General features: G+C 35.3%; 1 protein-coding gene across 1 annotated transcript; it reads left to right on the top strand.

The window, feature by feature from the left end:
- Positions 1-445: 445 nt before the first annotated feature.
- Positions 446-25,136, top strand: RNF212 (ring finger protein 212). Its single transcript, XM_054825284.1, has 11 exons — positions 446-4,935; positions 9,031-9,105; positions 11,794-11,850; positions 14,757-14,815; positions 16,982-17,046; positions 17,136-17,205; positions 17,998-18,043; positions 19,397-19,460; positions 21,284-21,356; positions 22,146-22,342; positions 24,841-25,136. The coding sequence occupies exons 2-11, from the start codon at positions 9,058-9,060 to the stop codon at positions 24,876-24,878; spliced, it is 717 nt and encodes a 238-aa protein (XP_054681259.1). The 5' UTR covers positions 446-4,935; positions 9,031-9,057; the 3' UTR covers positions 24,879-25,136.
- The last annotated feature ends 408 nt before the right edge of the window (positions 25,137-25,544 follow it).

The raw sequence follows: 25,544 nt of genomic DNA, 5'->3' as shown, positions 1-25,544 counted from the left end.
GTGAGAGGGACTCCATGCTGGAGCAGGGGAACGATGAGAGGAGTCCTCCCCCTGAGGATGAAGAAGTGGCAGAAACACCGTGTGCTGAACTGACCGTAACCCCCACTCCCCGTCCCCCTGTGCCGCTGAGGGGGGGAAGGTTGAAGCCGGGAGTGAAGTTGAGCCCAGGAAGATGGGAGGGGTGGGGGGAAGTGTTTTTATGAGTTGATTTTATTTTCTCATTCCTCTACTCTGTTTTGCCTAGTAATAAATTAGATGAATTCCCTCTCTAAGTTTGGTCTGTTTTGCTCGTGACAACAATTAGAGAGTGATCTCTCCCTGTCCTTATCTCGACCCGCAAGCATTTCATTATGCCTTTTCTCCCCTGTTTAGTGAATGAGGGGAGTGAGAGAGCGGCTCTGGTGGGCACCTGGCCCCCAGCCAGGCTTAACCCACCACAACCACCAACCAACTAGCCAGTCCCTGAGCAGTGTCCCTCCTTGCCTCCCTCTACCCCCCTAGTTTTATGACATGATATGGTATGGAATATCCCTTTGCTCAGCTGGGATCACCCGTCCTGGCTGTGTCCCCTTCCTAGTTTCTTGTGCTCCCCCAGTCTACTGGCTAGTGGGGTGGTGTGAGGAGCAGAACAGGCCTTGACGCTGTGTAAGCACTTCTCAGCAGGAACTAAAACATCAGTGTGTTAATCAACACTATTTTCAGCACAAATCTGAAACATAGCCCCGTACCAGCTACTATGAAGAAATGTAACTCTATCCCAGTCAAAACCAGTACGTCTACTTGATAAGTAAAGTGAGAGTGTCTTGAACTCAACCTATGCATGTGTAACACCTAGCTTTTCCTCAAATATAATTGTGACTGTTTTCTTTTAAAATATTTAAAGTTTTAAGTAACAGTGGAGCCCACCTTTAATATTATGATCAGTGGTTGCAGCAATTACCATGGGAGACAGACCCTGACAAACAATTTGTAATTGTACTTACTTTTTGCTCCCACATAAGCCCTGAACATTAGGCTATAGAGTTGAGATCTGACCTTTCCCACAGTTGTTTATGTAAATTATAGTCTTTATGAAGCATGCCAAAGTAAACCAAATTACAAGTTTCTTGGTAAACACTGAATTTGTGCTTAAGTATTTTTTTTAAAATATTCCAACACTAAATGCTTCAGTCTGTTTTTGTGTTGGAGAACTATTTTTATTTTAATTATTCAGCAACTGTAACATGACTGTCTAAGGAACTTATGAGTTTTTGACTTAATTGTGTATTTCATTTCCATTTCACTTATTGCAGCATGTTTGAATATATCTTTATGCCTTAATTTAGCTAGTTTATGTACAACTAGCAGAGTAGCTACAGTATCATGCAATTACAAGTCAAAAGCTGTGGTTAAAAATTCAGATAATTAGCTTGACAAAGCAGCAGTAGTGTAAGAAGGAATGGGAGGTGGTTATAATATAACCCATCTCAGCACTTGTTTAACTTGTAAAGGGACATTCTTGAAAAAGTGTCTAGAGAGCATTGTGATAGCAGAATATTGTGGTTTAGGCTTCCTACTTGTCTTTCCAGACCCTTCACTAGTCTAAAAGGTAGTGAAAGCTGAAATATCTGGAGACCAATCTGTATCTGTATCTGTTTTAAAGGCACTGCTTGCTTTCTTTTTTCTATCTCCTCACCTTTTGTTTTCATTAGGAAGGAAATGACACTGCCTTTTAAGATCACTTACGTTTACAGTATGGGAATGAAAATACAGCTGTGAGTATGTAAGAATCCATAAAGTTGATAGAAAGTAGAGACAAAAAGCAATGCTCTATTGACCAAATCAATCCAAATAAAATCTCATAAAGCTACGCACTGAGGTTTGTCCTATATTTAAAAATTCTGAGACTTTAGAATTGTCAGTTGGAATGCCCAGTAAATAAATGTTATTAAATTCACTTTTATAGAGCGCTCACTTACAACATGTCTTGTAATAACATCTTAGGTGGTGGAAAAGAAGGAAAGATGTGTTACAACCATATGGTATATGAAGTGCAAGAAGAAAGTTTAATAAAGTGTTGCTAAAAAGTTGTGGTTCAGACTATAGCTGATAATTAGTGTAAGGCTCCTAACTACATCCCAGTGACGAACTTATCTCACTTACAATGCACTTAAAGCTTTTAAACTGAAAGGGTAGTCACCATGTCAGAATTTATAAAGGAGCTGATTATGCTCCTCAGTATTAATTAGGTGTGTAGTCAAACCAGCACTGAGACTTGGAGCCTTGACTATAGCTGGAGAGCGCTTCATTCTTTTATTATTATTATTACTATTATTATTATTATTATTATTACACCACCACCACCAACAACAACAACCTGTCTTTGCTTTGATGAAATGTTTTCAGTCTCCTTCAAGATTTTTAATTAACTCTATAAAGCACAATCTGACTCATAGCTCTTTTGGGAAGCACTTTGGGGGCAGCAGTCTTTATGAAGTTAAAAGCTGGAGGTTCCTCCTATGCAGTCTGTGGCTCTACCGTACTTAGAGCTACAGTGTGTGCAGCAAGTAGGTCTGTAAGGGAATTTTCTGCTAAAATTTGCATCAAGGGAAATTAGCAAGCCCTGGGTTTTTTTCAATATAAAAAATAAAAATCAAAACTCCTTGTTTTGCACTTTCTTCCCCACCAAAAGAAGCAACAACAAAGCTGTGACAGTAAATTAATAACCTTCCCAGATTCTTGTATTTAAGAGTGGAAAGCCACTACCACTGTGCACACACCTGCTGTCCCAGTGGCAGCCCCTGCTGCATGGCTGCCTCTGTGAGGAGGACAGGGCTCATGGCGAAGCACCTAGACAGACCCCTGGTGGTTTGGTCCAGTTCAGTTGCTCACGTTTGGGGAAGGGAGTGGGAAACCTCTCAGAGGATCTGGGCAGCCTCTCCAGTTTGGTAGTGAGAGGCCAGAAAAAAACCCTTTTTTTGGGGTGTGAGGGTCAAACGCTGCTGCCCCCAGACCCCCGGTGGGGGAGGGGCGCTGCCCCCCTCACCTCAGGGCCCAGCGGTGCCTCAGACTGGGCGAACATGGCGGAGGGAGACCTGTAGGCCTCAACCCGGGGGCGGCAAGGAGGGTCGGCATCTGCCTCAGCCACCTGCTCCCTGCCAGGCCCTCCTGTCCCTCCGCCCTATGGCCGTCCCAGTCTTTTGCAATGTTTGCTTCTGTGAGCCCCGCAAACCCACCCCGCGGTTCAGCCTCACAAGCTGTGGCCATGTTATCTGTGAGATCTGCCTCCAGAAAGGTAATGGCTGCTGCCGGCACGGGGCAGCTCAGCCCTCTGCTTCAGCAGGTCAGGCAGTGCCAGTGTGCACACATTTACCTTAACTGTTAGCACTTCTGACTCATTGCGGAACAAAAGAAAGGCCCGGGCATTTCTTTTAGTCTGCCTAATGTTATTGGTAAACCTTTTCAATTCTTCTATTGATTTTCTTTAAATAGTAAAATACCACCAGTGTCTGCTGCCAGATGAATCCGGCTAGAGCAATGTGGCTTTGAGAACAAGCCTTAGACGCTAAAAACTGGAGGCTTGAATCAAAGTTGAGTTTGGATGCATTGTAAAAAAAAAAAAAAAAAAGATGGCATTCTGTTCTGTCTAATTTTGGAAAGGGCATGTTTTTTCATTAGTGAAAGAGCAATTTGCAAAACATAGGATTTGTTTATCCTAATAGTCTTAAGACATTTTAAATCTCAGTATTGTCACTGAAACATTAGAAAATTTTCAGCAGCATTAGGAGGATTGGAGGTGATGTTTTGAAGCTCGTAGTGTTGTATACAGTTCCTCAGTCATATTCTGGGACTCCCGTGATGTGCTTAGATGAAGTTCAGTGGAAAAGATAGAGGAAAAAGGAAGTTGCTTTTCAAAAAAAGAAAATAGCAGACAAATAACAATGTTTTTCCCTTTGAGGTCATGATAAATGACCTGTTTTTTTAAGGGTACACAGAATAAATGATGGATCTGTATTTCAGAATTAAATAGTTTTGACTAAAAGTTTCCACAGGGTCACTGTTGAGGAGAGAGGATCATAAAATACAGCCTCTAAATACAACTAGAAGGGTCCTAGAACCTGAAAAACAGCTTTACTTTCTGCTGTTAATATTGTTTGGCAGAAAAAAACCCTGAGACATTACACATTTTTTTGCTATGAATTCAAGAATAATGATAATATCAGGTTTAAAATGTATTTACACTTTAAAGAAGTTTATAAACATTGATCCTTAGAATCCTTAGAAAGGAAGCAGCTAGTAAAATTATCAGTTATAAATATTGTGGTCATATGCATTTACTAGAAATATTTGCTAATATGTTTGCAAATAATCAAAGAGACATTTTTAAAAATTATAGTTTTAAAAAGCGCTGTAATGAATTTTTCACTGGGGAAGAATCACAAGGTAAAATTATTAGTTCTTTGAAGTTTCGGTTTCATATATTTTATCGAGAGACCCAGACTGGGCCCCAATCTAAACAGTCGTATATCTGGTTGACTCTAACTCATTAGTGCACTTAAGCATACATTTAATTAAGCCAGGCAAGTAGTCCTATTTAAATCAAAGGAACTAAAAGTCACCTGCATTCAGTGACACTAATGATATTCATAAAATCATTTACATGAATGCTTATGTGCAGGAGTAAGACCTGATGACATTCACACGTTTTGCCTGTTCAACTGTGTGTAATGTTTATAGAATCAAATTTTTTATTCACATTTATTTGCATTTCTTGTATAACCTTCAGATCCCTTCCACAAGCTCCAAACAAAGGTTTAGGCATCAAATTCTATTAAAAATGTTTTCAATAGCTATTAAGTTTGATGTATATTTTAAACATGTCTTTACCTTACAGGCAAAAAAGATGAATGTTTGATCTGTAGAACTCCTTGTCGTACATTATTCCTTTCAAAACAGGTAAACGAAGCTTTAGTATTGTTGTATTACATTAATCTGTAGTTTGCTCAACAGCTAAATTATTTACATTACAAAATACTTCCCTTTTGTTTGCCAACTGTGACATGAATATTTACTGATGACAGGTTGGTAGACTGAGATACTTAAGCACTATAGAGCTTTTAGTTTTATGGATTTATTCAAATAAAAGCCTACGGAGAGTCTTTAGGTTTTCAGATTCTGCTGGACTGTAAATCACTCCAACCTTTTCAAGAAACATGACTGGCTACTGTGTAACATCAGTGACTACTTTCAAAATGTGGAAAAATGTTTACTGACTTTGGCATTTGTACATCAGAGTAAGTGGACTGTAACAAATTATTTCATGTAAGGGACTGAATCGAAACTCTGCATGGCGGTGCATCAATGTTTTCAAGTGTATTAGGTTTATTTCCCCATTTTCTCTTAAGCTGAACTGTTTTCCTGATGGCCATGTGATTAAGAGATGATCTAAAATATTGTTGGGAATTCTTGTTATTCACTAGAAAATGAATAGCTTTTAATTCTCTGTCTTAAGATATCATTAGAAAGATTTATTTTTCCCATTTCTCCCAGGAACCATCTTCGCGTTAGCTGATTTCATAAATGGGTTGTGAAAACATTTATATTTTCCTGGACTGATGGCTACCTAAGAGACAAACCTGCCTTACAGTCATAGAAAAAAAATACTAAGAGCATTCAATACAGCTAACACGTAAAGTCCTAGAAGGCTGTAAGGCAATCATGTATATGAAATAGAGGACAATTTGGGACTAACCCCAAAGCAGTGACCTTCAAGGAGAGCATGATTTCTCTAGATATGTTTAAAACTGAGCTGATGTATATCTAAATACAGACATCTCTATCTCTGCATAGTGTATATAAAAAAGTAAAAAACTGTTACACTATATTTCATATTTGTAAACACAGAATCTTGCAGAACTGAAATAGGGTGAAGAAGACAATGCTACCAAAAATAAAAAAATATGTCAAAACAACAGAAAGCAATCATAATACATAGGAACAATGCACACAGCAATCAAATTAAAACAAAAATTAAAACAAGCAAACAAGCAAAAAAACCAACCAAAAAGCCCCTCATAAAGCTTCTAAAGGAGGTATTTTAATAAGCTTTCAATATTAGCCTACCCTGGCTGCAAGTTTTTGTTATTAATATCAGTCACAGAATAATTTAGGTTGTCAGGGACCTCTGGAGGTCATCTTGTCCAACACCTTGCTCAAAACAAAGCTAATTTTCAAGTTAGATCAGTCTTAAATTGCAGCATTTCAACACAACTTGATAATTTGCTTCAGAAATACTTAAAGAATTTAAAAATGCAATGATTGGGATACTAACAAAAATATTAGATGTTTCATTAGAACCTGCCATGGCTCTGGAGTACTGGAAGGAAGAAAATTACCATATTCTTTAAAAAAGACATTAATGATGATTGCTTATCCTTGATTAAGAACAGATAAAATGATTGGAATGATAATTAAAGATGCATATAAAAAAGTCATGGCTCTATAATTCAGGAACCTGAGTGGAAATATACCTGGTAACCTTTATGAGCTTGATGCTATGGAAGAATTCCCAATGAGTAGGAGGTCCTATAAATGTGTTAAAACTCCTCATTAAATTGTATATTGGGGCAATCAACATCTACACATTAAATACCCTCATCTTTGCAGTAATGCATGCTTGTCACCTTTATATCTTCCTTCTGTGTCTCACAATCTCCACTTGCTTTTTCCCAGAGGATGGCTAAGTGTTATGATAAATCAGAATCTCGCTGTTCATTGTTTCAGAATATCATGTTAACATCTGCTACTCCTCCATGCAACAGATAAATTATAAACAGTATTCTACAAACCTTTATTTTAAAGAGTTTTTAAACCAGCAATAAAGCTGGTTGGTTTTTGTTTTTCTCAGATCTGACAGATTCTTAAACCAAGGTCATTGCTTTGTTGTGACCCAAAATAGGTTTCTAGAGCTTGCCTCCTGTGAATACATTTTAAAGATGCCAAATGTAGATTTATGAATACATTATATTTTCTAGATGAAATTTCATTCTCCTGTTTGTATTTGCTTTACTTAAATACCATAGATAGGTTAAACTGTGCTGTCTATCTGCTTTTCTCTTTCTCAGTCTGCCAGTTCACCCTGTGGAAATTTTTGAATGCTTTGGCTAATGTCAACCAAATTCAAAAGAGCAGAGGAAGTTTCAAATGCAATTAATTTTCTCCTGTGAGTTCTATAAAAAAACGGTATCTGGGGAAAGCAAGGAAAAGCAGTTTAGTTCCCCTGGTGAGAGAAGTTGCAAGTACAGCTCATCAATAACCAGAAGTACATTTGGCAACCACATGCACGGTTCTGCAGTAACGAAACAGTGTATGCCATCTTTGATCAGATGAATTGCTGTACAGGACATTGAAGTAGCCAATGTCAGAATATGGGGAACAAAAGATACAAATCTATTGCAAATACAGATTATTAATTTAGCTCCTCATGTATTTATTTTTTATACATATGAGACTCAATTCCCTCTTATTATTAAAAATATATAATATAAGCACACATTGAAAATAGGTTTGGCAAATGCAGCTGTTATTTAGTCTTGGACATTTGACTTTACACTAGTGTTATACTATTTTTGGAGTAGGCAAAAATATTGTGTCTCTATATGTTTGTGCATTTCCAAATGGAGCAGAGCCTAATTCTTTATGATTTCAATGCAATATCTTTAATTTAAGTGATAGCACTTATCTCTCTATTTTCCTAGTAGCCTAGAAAACTGTTGCTTTATTCATAGGTGGCCTATTTCTTGTTTCTTTCAATAATTCACCTCTCTCTAATTTTTCAAAATGTTAAACTTTTTCTGTAGTACTTCTGGAACTAATTTACATTTTGCCTACAAAACTGATTGGATTTTGAAAGGTGGTTTCTTACATGAAGGATGCCTTTTTTCTGGGACAATCTTCTTTTATTATCTAAGTATGTTGGGATTATTTTTGCTTTTTTATTCAACTTTTGTCAGGTCATAAACCTAACTTCTATTATACAATCACAATATATGAAAGACAACCTTCCACTTTAGAGTTTATAGGTAGAATTTTTTTTTTAGCTAGATTTCTCATTTTTAAAAGCTTTTTACTGTTACATTAGAAGATAATTCAAATGTGATCACTGTCAGTTCTTGGTAATATATTTTAACTTAGTACTATACCTGGTGTAACTATTTTGGGGTTGTGTTTTGTTTGTTTTTCTTTTGAATAAATTAGGAATACATGTATTCTGGATTAAAGTAACACTTAACTGAGTTGTCTACATTGCTCTGTGGATTTGGATAGATGTCCAAATGTCGCTATCATTCTGAAATTCACTTTATATTTTGTAGCATTTATTTCTCACTATAAGCAATACATATATTCCTGAATTACAATGATAACTTAGGTACAGAGTACTTACTCAGCATTTTATAAAAACACACACGGCCATTTGTGAGGCCACATCATGATCTCTGATTAGAAATCTCAGTCATAAAATACTTGAAAAATTCAAGTATCATTTTAGGACTTTTTTCTTACACTAGCGTAGCATTCTGTGGCCCAACAGGATGGAGAGATAAAGGGATCCCAGTCAGCATTGGAACCATTCTGAAAAAGACTTTGAAACAAAACTAAATTATAAGATGCATCCATGTGGCTGGGGATGGTGAGAACCAAAAAGCCCGGAAGAGAACTGCCAGAAACTTGGCTGTTGAGCTGAAGGCAATGCCTCTTCCAGGGGACCAAAACATCTTCCTTGAATGTCCTCTGGAAATTGCTATTGTCTCAGTTGCGATAAGTATATATGTGTGTAATATATTTAAACAAAAGCACAAAGACTTCCAGATGGTTAATAAGGACATTAAATAAAACTGGGCTTGTTTTCAATTTCTGTATGATCCTGCTCTTGATCTGTCCATTTTTTATTTATATACATCAATCAATTTAAGGAACACTTCACAAAATGCTTTATTTAATATAGCTTGTGAATAAAAATGCTAACATTGGTATACTTTCTTTTCTTGGTAGACAAATCCTGATATTCAATCACTGTTCATGGGAATAGATACGTTATGCAAGAAATATTCAAAAGAAATAACACAGGTGAATCTGCCTTCTAACATTTTAACTCTGTAAAATGATCAGCAACTTCAACTCATTTTATATAAATGGGAAAATACATGAGTGAATGCTTGAAAATGAATGCATGCCCATTACTGTCTTCCTTAATTCCACAGTTTCAAAGTTCTTAAGAAAGCATAAATTATTCATCATGGTCACTGCTTATGTTTGCAAACTCTCTCTGAGGACCACTAGTCTGGTTATTTTAATGATGTAAAATCACTTTCAATGCCATGCAATGAAAAATTAGATCTGCTGGAACCTTAAACATGCCCAGATAGTGTGCCCTAATTATAGCAATAAAAAGTTACACAGTGAAAACCTGAGCTGGCTAAAGCCCTGAGCTGAATGCACTGTTTTTTTTTTTTTTTTTTTTTATCAAAATGAGCAAGTTAAAAAGATCACTGATCTCAAAGGCTAGGCTTTATTTAAAATAAGAACAATCTAATTCCTAAAAAGCAAAAAAGCCCCAAAGAGGTCTGTTTTTTTCAGACAAATGCAATAAAAGATTTCAAGGTAAATTTCCTCCCTGCCTTCTGTAAACTGCAGGCAGGATGTCTCCTTCAGGCTTATTTTCCAGTCCAGAACTTTAGTAGCTGTCTGTGTTGAAAGAATACATATAAACTCCCATTGCCTCCTCATTTTCGGCATCTCCTCAGCTTCGTTTTGGGACTTGTTCTTGTCCCTCTTACTGAGCATTTCAGTGGCAGTTTCAACCACTCTGGGTTGAACTGTGGTTGTACATCCTCCCTGAATGCACCTGCAACCTTCACTGTGTATTCTCATCTCCCTTGGGCTGGTATTTGTTTGGTCTTGTGGTGAGCTTGCTGATCCAGCAGAAGAAGATCACCTGCTTTCTTTAATTGTGATTATGGATTCACATTTGCTCTACTCTGTGCTTTACAAACTTCTCCAAAGCTGAGCATGGTCCCTTTCCTCTGTAAACTGAACAAATCCAGACAGCTATACTACCTGTCACACGTGAATACAAACTTCTGCAATGTGTCAAAGAAAGGAAAAAGAGGACACGATGTCAAAAGACTAAGGTGGGTTTTCTGTAGCCTGAGATAACCTATGGGAAATGTTGAAGTGTAATTAAGGCATAAAGGTATGTTCAGAACTTCTACCAGCATGAAAAGACGTAAGAGCAGCTTGTGCTCTGTTAGGGCAAAGGTTTAATCTAATATCCTGTCACAATAGCGGGTGCTTTGGAAAGCATATGAAAGCAAGGCTGCCATGTAGTGATACGCCTTCAGACCAGCCTCCTAGCTTTCAACAGCTTGTGGCACAGGGATTTCTCAAGGTGCGGTTGGTGCCTTTGCATGGTGGATATTCTTCCCCATGTAATTGTCAAGTTGTTTTCTGAATATTTAGCATGTATTACATATCACTATATGTATATATCACACAGTGATACACCATGCGATGATGATGTAAAACCTTTGTCAGGTTTTAACCTGCTACCTGCTTTCATTTGATACTCTTGAATCCCATTCTAGAGGAAAAAGTAACCATTCCCATGTGCTCCATCTGTGCTAATCATTAGTTTTTGACTGCTAACATGTCCCTTCTTCAACTGTCTTTTTTTCAGCCATGAAAAATGTGTCGTTCTTTTACTGAAATGCTTACATTTCTCTGATTAAGCTGAACTATTTCCAGACCTACTATATAGTTCCTGAGATGTTAAGCAGACTCAGGATATAGCAACATACATTTTTTGAAGTGGAATAATGATGTTCCCTATTCTATTCTTTTTTTAACTGCTTCTAAGATGTGATTTGCTTTTTTTGACTGGTACAGAGCACTGAATTGACATTTTCACAGATTTCTCCTTTATAGAACCAAGGCCTCATTTCTGAGGCAACTCAGAGCCATTACTTTCTGAGTGGCTGTTTCTTCCATCAGTTCTTCTGAAGACACTTCTCATCCTTTGATGAGTATCCTCATGGATGGAACCTCCCAGGCTCTTCTACAGTGAACAAAAAGTAACCATTTCAGTTAGGTACTCCACTATGGATTTGTCTTCTCTGAGTGTTTCTTCTTGGTTGTTTCTATCCCTACACATTTTCTGACAGTTTTCTTACCTTTGAGAAGAAAGATTTGTTAGTAAGTTATTGCCTATTGTAATTTGTTCCTCAAGCTCCTGTCTTGCCTACCTTGTATGTTTTTACTTTTAACCTGTCATGGTTTATGATCCTCATTTGGATACAAGAAGTGCTTACACACCACCAGACAGTGTGTCTGACAATTATTTTTTAATTAACAGGTTATTTTTACAAGGCAAGTTATAATTGCCAGTAAGACACATTACTTTTTATGTTGCCATTAATTTTATGTGTTTGCTTGGCACTAATGAATAAGAAACACTGCAGCTAAACTGGCTTTCCAATGTCTTCACCTTGTTATTGAACATAGTGTTAAAATATACACTCAGTGAAATATATCTACCAACTCTAGGGTAGGTCATACTAGATTAAATAAACTTTATAAGACTTTCTCTATCAGTGATAATAACTTAGAATATTTTGTTGGAGAGGATTTAAAGAAGATATGCTAAATACTTATTCAAATATAGAAAAAATTGAATACTGTGAAGTAGTTCATCACTTTTTTGCTGAGGTTGCATAGGTGTAATTAGATGAAGCTTGATATAACTGTATTTATTTTTAGATTTCAGAATTTCAAGAAAAACATCGTAAACATTTATTAGCATATCACAGACAGAAGGTAACTCAACTTGTGATTTTTTTTTTTTTTTTTGCTTATGTTTGCCTTGTTACTTTGGTTTATTTTTAGAAAATATATTCGCCTTTTATTGGTATACTTAGAATAATTTAGCAGGATTGCCTTATTTCTGTCATTAAAAATGCCAGGTTTTAATCATTTAAGATCTGTGAGGACTTTATTAATTATGGTTACTATTATTTAATAAAACAGATTTTAGTTGTATGGTGGCTGAGATTAAATGGAGAGTCAAAGGACAGGAAGAGAAGAAACCCATTCACTGCATGGAGGAAACAGTGGAAGAGGTGTGGAGAGATTGGTACTGGGATGATAAGCCTAGAGGAAAACAAGACTAGGGCTGGCAAACTAAATGAGAAGCTTGAGCAATGGAGAACAAGGCTAAGGGCTAGTAGCCTGATTTAGGGATAGCTCAATGGAAAGAGGGATAGAACTGATTCTTCTGTGGAGAATAGGTACTGAATTTGTGACTATACCTCTTCCTCTGTAGGTTGGAAAGAAAATTTCTTTTTCATTTCTCACCTACTTCTAAATGTTTGATAAAATATTTGCCTATTTCATTCATTTCTAAGGACATGGCCAGGTATATTACTTAAAGCTACTTGGCAATATTGGTGAATCAACACATCAATAGGTGCCCTATGTAGAAAAAAACAGAGGCAAACTCACGTAGCTGGCCAACTGACCATTTCGTGTGTTATGAGAGCATCTGATATGGTTCTCATGGACAAAACAACTTGGAAACTTAACTGCTTTGTGGCCCATTCTCTCCTGTTTTCCATGACTGCATTTTGGGATCAGTCCCAGTGTATTGAAGAGCAGGTAGTTCTTTCAAGGTCCTGTCCTTCTGCTTTCAAAGCCAGACTGTGGAGGAATCTAGATGTTATACACCCTTCTAATCTATTGTACTGACTCTGGATGGTAAAACTCAAACCTGTAGGCAAAGTAAAATAAAGCTCTTAATAGAATTTTGCATAAAAAAAAATTTCCAAAGAATCTGTGCAGAGTTTTGATACTTTTTGATGGTGAGTTTCTAAGTTATTTACTGTTGAGATATTCATTTAACAGTGGTTGTAAGGATGCTGCTTGACTTAAGGAAGGTGTTTAGGTGACAGTACAGAAAAAACTGAAGTTTTAATTGGTTGCTATTTCAATGGCATACTGTTTTGGGTGGTTTTGTTGTTGTTGTTTTGTCCATTCTATGTATCTGTTGAAATTTTAAAATCACTTCCATTGGATCAGGGTCAGAAGAGGCCGGTTGTCTTAAACACTCTATGTGCAGCTATGGCTAGCACTGGTGAGGCTGTTTTGGTGGAGAAATGGTTTGACAGTGAGGCTGAGGTGAGCAAGGAAGAGAAGAGTTTCCTTGGGCAATGATATATTTGTCTCCTTCCTGTGAGTTTCAGTTAGCAATGCTCCCTCTTTCAGGGCTACTGGGAGGGAGTCTGAAGGAGCTGGGGAAAGCTAGATCACAGCTGGCAGAGACACACAGGATGAGAGAGTGGGAGTAGATGCTCACACTCAGGGTTATAATCTCTGTCTGAGTGTTCCTGCCACTGGCTTTGAGATGAAGGTAGTGGGAAAAGGATGGAGCAAGAATGATTTACAGTATAAATAGTTTAGCAAATGGCAACGACGCTTGTGGAGGTGAGGAAGCACAAATCTACCCTTGGACACAAGTGCTCTTTCTGCCACCCTCCACTCTGCAGGTCTTGGCCTTTGGGAAAGGTGGAGTATTGCATAAGAAAATTCACAACCGGATTCTCATGCTTGGCTATCTTGTTCGTGGGCTCCTTCCTTATTTCTAGTCTGTTATCCTTGTCACTGTCAACCAACAGCTCTCATGACCTCAATAAAAGCTTCTTTGTTGCTGTTTCTGTGAGTTGTACAGATACTGGGGTGCAGATGATGTAGCTTTCATTAGGAAAAAGAAACAAGAAGAATATAAAACATCAGATCTCATGTAAATTAGATTTTGCTTTTAATCTGTTTTGCAGAGTTTCACATCTGCAAAAAAAGCATAATATCTCCCACAAACAGTATGATTTATCAGGTTTATCAGGTAATGTTATTAAAGAATTCAAATACTACTGTGAGGAGAAGCATGAAAAGTTAACAAGAAAATTCATAATTTGTCTTCAAATCAAAATATGAATAGTGTGAAGTAATGGAGGACTAAGGTCACACAATGGAAATTAAGGATAAAATATAGATGCAGTATTGAGGCTATTGAGTAAAATTTTACATCCTTCATAAAATATAATGTATGATCATGTAATGAAAGACTGTAAAAAATACACAAACTAGGGAGCTAACCTAATGTTTTTGACCTTAACATTCTTCAATTTTGCAAGCTCATAACATTCTTTAATGGAGATATTTTTGGTTGTGTCTATAGCATAATAGGGAATAGTCTTCACATAAGCTTATTGCAAATAGATACTGCAAAGAACTGAATAAATTTTGAATCTGATATGAGAAATATGGGAGCATAGAATTTGGTATTCTGTACAGGTATTGATATCTTTTCCAGATAATTCCATATTAAATGCAACATAACTTTTATATCAGATATGGAAAAGAGAAAGAAAAATAAGAGCAAACTATTTTTAAGCACTTTTCTTAGTACTAATTTATCCAATATTACCAGCACCGTTAGCAAAAGGTAATCAAACAGTCTGTAACTGCCAAAAAGCATATCTTTCAGACTGACTGTTTAATGGATCCATATGACAGCTATAGCCTTGTCCCAATAAGTCTGGAATAGCAATGATACCTAAGATTAAAACCAATAGAAAACAACCTTTCAACACTTTAGAATACTATTTGTATGAAAATGAAGTTGTATATCACACAGATAGCTTTTGTTTAAATCTATGATTATCTCACAGACTGTAAAGTTGGAAGAATCTCTCAAGAAAGTAACACAACAAATGCATCAGATACAATGGTAAGAGGTTTAATGCAGCAAAAGTAAATAAGAAATAGTCTTTGTAATCAGACAATAGTAAGTTTAATTGATAAAACAATAACAAGTTATGTTATGTTTTCCTTTCTTACATATTGTGTTGTATAAATAGAAGAAGCATATTTTTACAGAAAATAATATTTCTGTCATCAAGTCCATTTTCTACACATTAATTAAGCCTGTCAGGCAAGAATCCTTTTATTTTTAAATTCAAGTTAGTAGTTACTCTAAAAAATAACTTTTTGAGATCTCTATCATACAGATATTCAGTTTTAAAATTTTTATTTGCATTTACGTAAACATGTTTGTGTTTTTTCCAAAGGGCTTTCCAGCTTCAGCCTGGAAAGTACTATGATATCTTTCCTAGTATCTGGCCCATTTGCAAGATTACCAGAGTTCTGCAACGTGATTCTCATCTTCTCTGCTTCTAGTAAAAATCAGCTTCTTGACTCATCTTAAATTAGTCTTTTTTCACAAATGCATCAAAGAGATAGCCAAGAGGTAGCTCATTGTTATCCCTATGCTCACTGGCTGGTAGACCTTAATCTTTTCATCTTATTTATTTCCAACTTAAAGTCAAAGTTCTTATTGATCCCTAAGTGCACTCTGTGCTATTATTTTCATGTCATTAAATTTTGTTTCAATTATTTGCTGGAAAATATCACATTCTTTAAATCATTATATGGTTCTCCTCAATATTGTGTAACTTTCTATCTTCAGAATTTTCTGACTTCAGATTTCACAAACTGTGGGGAATCCTCAAGTCAGCAGGTAGTATATTAAACAGTTGCAAGACTGAACTGTAGGGGACATCACTAAAAACATTTCTGCACTCTCTTCACCCTTTTTTGTTGTTGTTTCCCTTTTAACATTATTTGTGATATGATTACCTGAATTAATCACTCTTATCTCTGCTTTAAAGTCCATGTGGCCTATACAGCACTCTAATGTTTAAATTGAATTAATGCAGAAAAATGTAATATCTTACCACTATTTAAAAAAATCTTCTTACAAGAACATAAAACAGAACAAAAAAGATAGCAGTTGATCTACTGTGATCCACCTATGGTGAAATTATTACATTTTCCATATAGCATTTGTTTCTTTGTCCTGTTTTATCCTTCCCATTTTCTAAGATTCCAAAAAATACTTTGGAAAAAACCTAACAGGCTTGGTCTGCTTTTCCCTTTTAGTGAATATGGGTATTAAGAGTACTTAATGTATAGTTACAATGTACTATAGTTCCATCTTCTTGCGAGAGCCCTTCATGAATGCCACTTTATGAATACTAGTGTTCAAGGCTGCTGAAATCTCCTTAATAAGCCAGTTCATGAAGCCAGTAATTTAATTGCAAAATTTTGCTGATCTTTATTCCTTTTCTGTGTTTTTTCAGTATAGACTTTCTTTTGACTCTGACATCCACATAGTACTGTATAATGCTCTTTTATGCTGCTTGTTATAATAAAATTGAAAAAAACCCAACAAAAACCAACAAACCACCCCAGTATAAAGGAAGCTATGTATGTGGTAGATTATCATAGTTTTTATGTTTTTATCCACTGCCTTCTTTTTCTTGTCTGCATCTCAAATAGATAGCATCTTGGTTATACCAAATACAGAGTTCTTACTGAATTTCAGATTTTTCAGAGTTCTACCAAGAGAGTGTGACTGGGCTTCTCCTTGCAGGCCCAGTTGACATATTCCTCCTATTTGTGGTTATTGGCAAAGGTATCAGTTTTACATAGCTGTTGATGAATAGCATAAATATGCCAAAATTTCTTTTGATAACTAGATTTTTTTTTTTTTAAGTTTCGGAAATGTATACTTCAAAATGAAGTTTGGGCTCAAGTGTAGTTAATAGTTGTATTTTAATATCTGTTGTTGCATAAAGTACTTTGCCATAATGTTATCCTAAATTGATATTGTTGGGCATGTAATGACTGATACAGACATTATGATATAGAGAAGAAATAGTTAATAGCTTAGCAAATAGATTGTTGTTTTGCTTCATGGCAAATAGAGTCATGTTAAAACCAGCTATTGATGGATAAAATGTTTTGATTTCATGCTTTATTGACCAGCTAGACAAATGAACTAGCCAAACCAGCTTTCCATTTATATCTGTTGTTTCTTCTGTTTCCCCTTTAGTATGAAACCTCCTGAACAAACTACACAACTACCATTCTCCGGTACAAGTAGAAATCCACTTTCCAGTAAGAAGTGTTGGTTTAAGATACTAACTATGGAATACACATCACTAGCTATAGCTATGTTCTAATATTAAATTTATTAATGGCTTTAGATCCTTCAAGAAAACAGAATGGTTATTCTTCCTGTTCTTTTCATCCTAGTCATCCTTCCACTTCTGAAATGTAGGTACAACTCTATTGATTTTCAATGAAAATCTTAACAGTGACAACATACTGATATTTTATACACAAAGCCATTTTTCTTGTAGTGAGTTTGAAATAAGTATATTTTCTGATTTTGTGTTTTATTTCTGCAAACTGTGTAAGGTCTTATCTATCCAAGTGTACATAAAAGCTACTTGTATAGATTGCCTTTGTACTCACCGGAAAAAAATCTAATACATGACGCACCTTTATAGATAGACAGATAGGTAGATAGATAGATAAAATAGTGAGGAACTCTTGCCATTGACTAGGGAAAAAATAAATGACATGTACATACATCTGTATGTGCACTGTAGTTGTCTAAAGTTAAATGGGATGAACTCCAGTAAGGCTCATTAAATTTTAAATAAACTGAACATACAGCTTGATCAAGCTAAAAGACTTCTATACCTGTGACTGTGACTTTACTTTTTATAAAAAAAATAAAATTTCAGCATGCCCTTGTTGTGAAGACAAGTGACAAATATATAAATATGCATTTTTTTAATTAAATTCAAGAATAGCATTGCTAATCATAAAATAACTTTCTCTGTAAGTGTCTAAACCAAAGGTCAGAATCAATTAATAGATTCTTCTTACTTCTAGTGGATTTTGGCACAAGTCCTAAATACTCATGTGTGCTATGCATTACATGTTACGCTTTGCCATTATCAGTCAATTTTAACATGAGAATATAATGTCATTTTAGTCATTATAATGAATTTGTTATTTTTATTACAATCTCATACTTATTTCAACCTTTGTTCTAAGAATGGATTCAATGGAGATTGATCCTGTACCCTCACCAATGAGGAAAGTAAGTGGGTTTTTTTGTATAGATGTTTATATATATGCTTTTAATTTCTCCTACTCTGAAAATACTACAAAGAATAGGATCTACCCCCATCCGAAACAATTCTTGTGTACATGCTGATTTCAGCTATGCTTGATACTTAGTAGAAGTCAGATGCTTCCCAAAAAAGAAACAAAAGGAAATAAATCACAACATTGATTTCTGGAATTATATCCCCCACATACCATATACAGGTTTTTAAACTTCTGATGCTAAATTAAATGGCAAATTCTTGAAATGTCAGTATGTTTATATTACAAAAATGTTGTAACTGTTTCCAAAATAAATGTTGCTAATGCATGAAACTGAGAGATGCAATTAAATTTATGTTCTAATATGTTAAGGAATGGAAATATATGTAAGATTTCCACTTTCACGAGACCTCATGTAGATGTCTTCAGTGCAGATCTATGCTAGCATCTCAGGGTTTCCTTTATAACCTATGGATTGGTTATATCAATAGATAGACCTATACCCATAAATATAACCTATGGATTAGTATGTATGATTCATCTCATTCTAAAGGAAACTTATTGGTCTCATTCCTGTTTCTCTTCCTTGACTGTAAAGGGAATTTCAGGGGATCAGGCTGGATTGCTGTCATTGCAGATGTCTGAAGTTACAAGAGGAGAATGACTTGGCACTCTTAACTTCATATCACACTGATTTTCAAAACATTCCTGAAATTTTATATATGATGGATAAAAGGTTTTTTTAATTCACAAATCAAGCCAGTTATCTTTCATCTTTCATGCACAATTTTGTTTGCTGCTTAACCATGTGATACTGCTTCTGTCTATGCTCGGGGACATCAAGGCATGTATAGTATCTTCACATGTTAGGAAAAAACTAGGTGTAGAAGTCAATGGTCTGAAAACAATATTAGAACCTGATATTTGAGTAGGGAATTGCATGCTTTGAATGACATCTCTAAAATGAGAATGAAGGCAGGAGCTTTTCACTGTATTAGGATTTTGATTAGGAGAGGTAACATCCAGGAACAGATGCTAGCTTAAGAATGGAGTTTCAGCACAGAAAATGATGTAAGTGCCTGATATTTTTGTTATCTGAATGTGACGGAGAGGACTTGTTGGAATAAAACTAAAATACATCTACTTTTCCCTTCCCTATAGTTCTCTAAAAAATAGTAACTTAATTCTGAGGTTTTGCATTTTAGTGCTCCGAAGAAAACTGGCAGCAGAGAGCGGCAGAAATCTGCAAGCATTATAGTCCTGAAAAATGTAACACTATTTCTTAAAATACCTTAATAATTAACATACTTATTACACTGCAAATAATACCTTGCCATTCATTTAGCCTGAGACACCAACTGGTCCAACAAGATTATCATTAATAACTCCACCACAAGATGGACATATGGGTGAGTAAAAATAAAGTTTGTAACTGGATAACATTTATATTACATTAAGAGGATTAATAAATTAAAATCAATACATTAGCAATTTACTGAGCAAACTTGAATCGTGTTGAGGTGTAAGGAACTTATCATGTAGACAATCTAGCAGATGGGAAAAGGTTAAAAATGAAGAACGAAATAAGTCTTCCTAGTATTAACTTACTGTGTTCTGTGAATAATTACTTGTAACCAAAGTGATTTTTGCTGAGCAATCATAGTCAACAGCTGCAAAGAAAATACTAGTAATGATGTGTATGGTTGAACAGAGCAGACATACTTGCAATATATGTTATTGACCCTCTATTAACCTTCATAATTATATTTGTTTATAGTAACCAGAGATTAACATTGTCCATAATGTCATATTAAAAATCACACAAGGAAAAGGGAGGAAACTAAATGGAAGTTACAAAAGTATTTCATAACACAAGTGAGGTAATTAAGTTGAGATCAAGAATTTATTCAGAAAGGTGATTGGTTTTTTCACCATATCACTGTAATAAGGTATAAGACCTTTTACCTGCCTGTACTTCCTTTCTTTCCTGGGCTGTTGCAGAGCTTTGGTAACACTCTGATATAAATAAGATGTGAGTAGCAGCCTACTGAAATTAGTGCATTCTCCTTGAGTACTGTTGAATAGTGAGGAGTTTCCTAGAATTCCTAATGTTCTGCAGGTCTACCATTCCTGTGTCCCTCCCACTCTTGTTTTTACATTCAGCATGTTTCTGTAACAGTCCGTTCTCAGGCAGTCTTTCACCTGACTTCAGCAGTTAATAGAATCCATCTCCAGCCACATAAGAAGCTTTTAGCACTCTTGTGTTTTTACATGGTGCAAATGTCCCAAAACAAAGACAAATGCAATTGCAATGCAATTGTAATGAAGGAGAAAAAATTGCTTTTTTTAGGTTATGTCTGATTTATATGTTCAGATCCTTCCTAAATGCATGCTTGCCTATAAATTTATGAATAACAAGATAGTGAGAGTTGAGGTTCACTGGTTTTTTATTGTGTCTAAATATAAATAGATATTTAATTAGATAGTAAAATCATATGTAGAACAGTTATGTGTTCAGTACATTTCAGAATCAACCCATAAAATTTTGCAGTGGACAAAGCTGAATACATCAAAGCATACTTGAAAAACTAAGGTCAAGTAGAAACAATGATTTAACGGTGCACTAAAGAAAGTTTCCTTCTCAGAGATGGACGGGGCAAAAAAGAATAGCTGAAGAATTCGAGTACCTCTCAGAGCTATCTTGATAGTGTACTAATAGTCTAATAAATGAGAGAAGGTGAAAGAAACCAACATATGTGTTTAACTTGAAAAAAATTTGCAGGAATAGTGCAATATGGTGTTTTCATGACAGCTAAGCTCTGTGTAGGATTAAGCTATTGAGACTAAAGACAATTTTTCAGCTTTACCTTCTGTTGGAGTACTGCTGAGCACTTTTTATAGCTTTCACTTTTGCTGGATCTTCTTCCAGTAAGAGTTGCTGGAAGACAATTCATGCCTCAGCCAGTGTCTTGTCTGTGCTAAGTTGTAAAAAAACATTATTAATTTTTAGGGCTATTTTAATCCTTTTTCAAGTGACATGGTGACTTTATTTTGTCAGCCAATTCTTTCATTGTCTAATGTAATTGTGCATAATTTTTAATTCTTGAATAAACTGATTGTGAGTTTGCCCCAAATAATGCAATTCAAGTGCTAATCTTTGTTTCCAAAGCTATCTCTTAAGTAAAATGGGTAATTCATGTTAGTCCTGTTTTCAAAAATTCGATTTTTACAGGTAGTGTATCCTACAGAAGTTCTCAGTCATCTGGAATAATGTCAAGTCAAAATAGTAGAGCAGGATCTACAAGGTAATTAAATAACTTTCCAGGATGTTACCATCTCCTATGAGAGACTGAAATTTCTCTTCTTTGTCCTGTATTAATCTGTACATTTAAATGTTATATTCTACATCTAAAGAAATGTTAATGTGCAGGTTAGCTATCACCTGTATTAGTGTGTTTGTTATTGTTGGAAGGTTTTATTGTGAAATCACTTTCTTTAAAAATGTGCAGAGATAATCTGAGTTCCTGTAGCTGTGAACATCCACAGTCATGGTACTTTTATACAAAGGGTAGTAATTTTATAGCAAGAAAGGGCAACAACGTGTCCCCATTATAATTCTAAAAATCAGAGATGACAACACAATAGGTACAGAAGAGCTAATCTCTGAATGACCTGAACATCTTCCTGCAGTGTGTAGCAGGTGTTTCAGGTTTGTCATCTAAACATTGAAAATGTCTCAAACTGTAAGAACTGTTAACATCAAAAAAAACCCTTAAAATGGTTCTAAAACAAGTAAACTCTTGTTCTCTGTAATCATTAAGCCAAATATAACTTCCTAGCACAAGTGGAAAATATATATAACAAAATATTTCTTCTTTTCCATCTCTGATTCTCATATTATTTATTTTGTCCTTTTGCTTCTCAAAATATATAAAAATCCTAAAGAAGTAAAAATCTGATAAGGAATATATAGAACACAACAATTTATAGCATTTTCTATTCAAGTATCAGGACTATGAATTTAAGGGCTTTTGAAAGCTCTTGTGCTATGAAAGTAGCCTAAAATCATATCCATTAATTAATTTCGTTAACAGATCCACACCTATAAGGCTACCACATAGTGGATGTTCACTTACATCATCATCTGGATCACAAAGTAGTAGAAGGGGGTCATGGGCTACTTCTGATTTCAGAACCCCTCAGTTGTATCCGTTTACATCACCTTCCCCACAGTCATCTGTAACAAGACATCCAATCACCATCTCTGGACTTCTGCAGAGACAACATTTAGGCAAGTATATTTTATAAAATAACATTTAACACTCCTGAAAAAATTTCAGCACAACATATGCTTATTACTTATTTACTGGAGAACAGTAAATAAGAAATAAATTAAGGAACACAAAAAATACCAGTTCTAAATAATGCAAAGCATATAATAATTGTGCAAAAACTAATCTTGCAACAAATCTCAAGTAAGGAGTAAAGAAAAGAAAAACATGAGTGGAGGAAGCACAGTGAGCTTGGTGGGAGTTGTAGCAAGACTGAGATAGTCAACAGGAGTCCTTTAATAAAGCAGAATAGTTGACTTAACACATGGGAAAGAAGGAAAAAAATGTCTATAATAAAAAGAATGAATGGGAGACAGTTCCTGTATGACTGAATGGCATGTCATAAAAAGTGGGTGACAGTTGACGTCTCCCTATATCCAGCAGAAAAGAAAGGAACGTAGAAGGAAACTACAGTATTCTGAGAGTAAGAAGTGAAGTATTAGTCACCTGGTTATTAGGAACTATTAATGGAAATGAGTGAACTCATTCTGAAAATGAAGAATGGATAGGGAATGAGCAGATGATGAGACAGAGAAGAGAAAGGAGGATGTTTTAAGGAAAAGGAAAAAAGGTGAGGATATTAAAAGGGTTGGGAGAAGAAAAGGAGCCCAGAACAGTGCATGGGACAGAACAAAGGCTATAGAGGAAGCAGATTAAATAATCTTTGAAGAATGGAGATAAGAATGCAGAATATTAGTGAAAAGAGGAAGAAGGATGCACCAAAGGAAAAAGATGAGAGGACAGTAAAGGCTATTTTTCCTGCGAAGCAAGAAATATAGAAAAGAGATGCTCTGGAAAGTTACAATAAACAGACCAAACAAAAAAGCAAAGATTAGGGAAATGATGGGAAGAAAATTAAAGAAGACAAAAACATTTTCTAGTGTTTTATTTTTGTTTTATAAATATTTCTCTGTCACATGCTCTGTATCTTCACATTTTGGGAGGAAAAATTTAGATGATAATTATGATCACTTGTTGCTGGCCATTTTCCCCATATTCTGTACAATACTAACTTTATTTCTTTTATTATTACCTATTACCCCATCACAGACTCCACTAGTAATCTTCCCAATCCCATGATTTTTTCAACCCTAATACTGTTCTCTCAGTTGCCAAATTTTCAATCTCAACTTTCACATTTAGAATCATAGAATCATAGAATCATAGAATCATAGAATGGTTTGGGTTGGAAGGGACCTCAAAGATCATCTAGTTCCAACCCCCCTGCTGCGGGCAGGGACACCCTCCGCTAGACCACGTGGCCCAAAGCCTCATCCAACCTGGCCTTGAACACTTCCAGGGAGGGGACCTCCACAACCTCTCTGGGCAACCTGTGCCAGTGCCTCACCACTCTAACAGTAAAGAATTTCTTTCTAACATCTAATCTAAATCGACCCTCCTTTAGCTTAAAGATCTAGCTGTCAAGACACACATGTAAGTGTCCGCAAGTGACAGTAAAAAGTAAAGTGTATTAGTTGTTGAGTGCAGCACAAAACTAGCAAAAGTAGCTGCACAGGGACCAGCCCAGGAAGGGTGTAGGTAGGAATTGTACTGGGGCAGATTAATTCATAAAATGATAGAATCATAAAATCATAGAGTCATAGAGTCACAGAATCATAAAGTCATAGAGTCATAGCATCATAGAATCATAGAAAAGCCCAGGTTGGAAGGCACCTTGAAAGATCATCTGGTCCAACCTTTTGTGGCAAAGGGAGCCTAGATGAGATTATTTAGCACCCTGACCAATCACATCTTGGAAACCTAATTCTTCATATTGCAAAGTTTACATCACAAGTGAAATTTTTGTTATTTACATTAAAAGAATAATTCAGCTATAAAGCATTTTTCAGTCCATATTAATAAATGTGACCTTTCTATTTCAAGAGTAGCACATCCCAAGCAGTTTTGAGTTCATGAAACTTCATGAAACTAAAATAAAGATATTTTAAGAAATTAACTCATCGTCAAGTTATGAATGCTTTTAACTTGTGGAAACTTACATCATAATTGTTTTTCTTGTGGAATTTCTGGACAGTGATATAGCATGTGAAATAATGCATGAACCTGACAGAATCTGTAAATGAAGTAGTAGAAATATAAGTTTAAAAAAACCATGTCTATACTGAACTTAATTATTAGTCATCTTTGAGCTTTATGTTTATAAGTTAATTGCAGTTCATATGCAGAACAATGTTTTGGACATTCACTTGTGTTGTTGAAATTGGAATATGGCAAAAGTGCTTTTACAGAAACAAACCTAAATCTTTTATATAAATACAAAGGACCATATTTAGATTCATACAAAAGTTCTCATCAAAATGTATGGGGTTTATTTTAAATTTTTGATATTTTCACTTTCTCTCTTCCTTGAATAAGTTCCCAAAATAATTTACATGAATAAAGTTTTCCTTTAGTCTTAGTAATTTTTTTTCCATTTATACTTGTATTCTTATTCTAGGATCGACTAATTTTGGAGGACATTCAACAGAAAGATAAGCAAACATCCATGAATTGTTTTGGTCAATAAGCATCTGGAGAAGCCCTACACAGTCTTTGGATATCAAAGTATTTGTAATTTCTATAAAATGTCAAATTGGCATAAACCAACTAAATATTCAGCATGAATAATGTATTTAAAACATCACTGATCTTGCTGATTAACATCTACAGTAGTTTTAAACAGGAGTACAAAACCCTCATGTTGTTTTTATAAATTTTGGCTTAAAATATATTGTATAAATAAACAGCCTTTATTAACTAAGTGTTAAGACAAAACATGATTATATATTCAATGAGCATTTCTTGCTGTGAATGCATTGAGCTGTGGCAGAACTCTATTTTAAATGGTTGTGCCTGTACAGTATTAGAGATGAGCCCCAGTCCTAACAAAAAATTAATTTATGGATTTTTGATTCCAGAATTCCAAATTATGGTTCTTAATAGATAACTTTTGCTTTGCACTGTTGAAAGGGGTAAGCTTTGAGGAATATTACATTCTAGCAGACTCTGCCAAGCTCATAATACAGTACCTATTCCACACTCCAAGGAGTTTACCATTTGACTTAGGTAGCAATGATTTCTTCCTAAAAATCAAATGAAATGGGGAAACTGGGCTGAAGAGACAAAACCCAGTGGAGACTACCTTTACTCTCACACAGGAAT

Source organism: Grus americana, chromosome 4 (genome assembly GCF_028858705.1).
Source record: "Grus americana isolate bGruAme1 chromosome 4, bGruAme1.mat, whole genome shotgun sequence".
Lineage (NCBI taxonomy): Eukaryota > Metazoa > Chordata > Aves > Gruiformes > Gruidae > Grus > Grus americana.
This window is presented reverse-complemented; position numbering and strand designations above follow the sequence as displayed.

Coding starts and splice junctions, on each gene's coding strand:
- RNF212 (XM_054825284.1), top strand. CDS start 9,058: ATGGGAATAGATACGTTATGCAAGAAATATTCAAAAGAAATAACACAG. Junction 21,357..22,145: donor AGTAGAGCAGGATCTACAAG/GTAATTAAATAA, acceptor TTTCGTTAACAG/ATCCACACCTATAAGGCTAC. Junction 22,343..24,840: donor TCTGCAGAGACAACATTTAG/GCAAGTATATTT, acceptor TTCTTATTCTAG/GATCGACTAATTTTGGAGGA.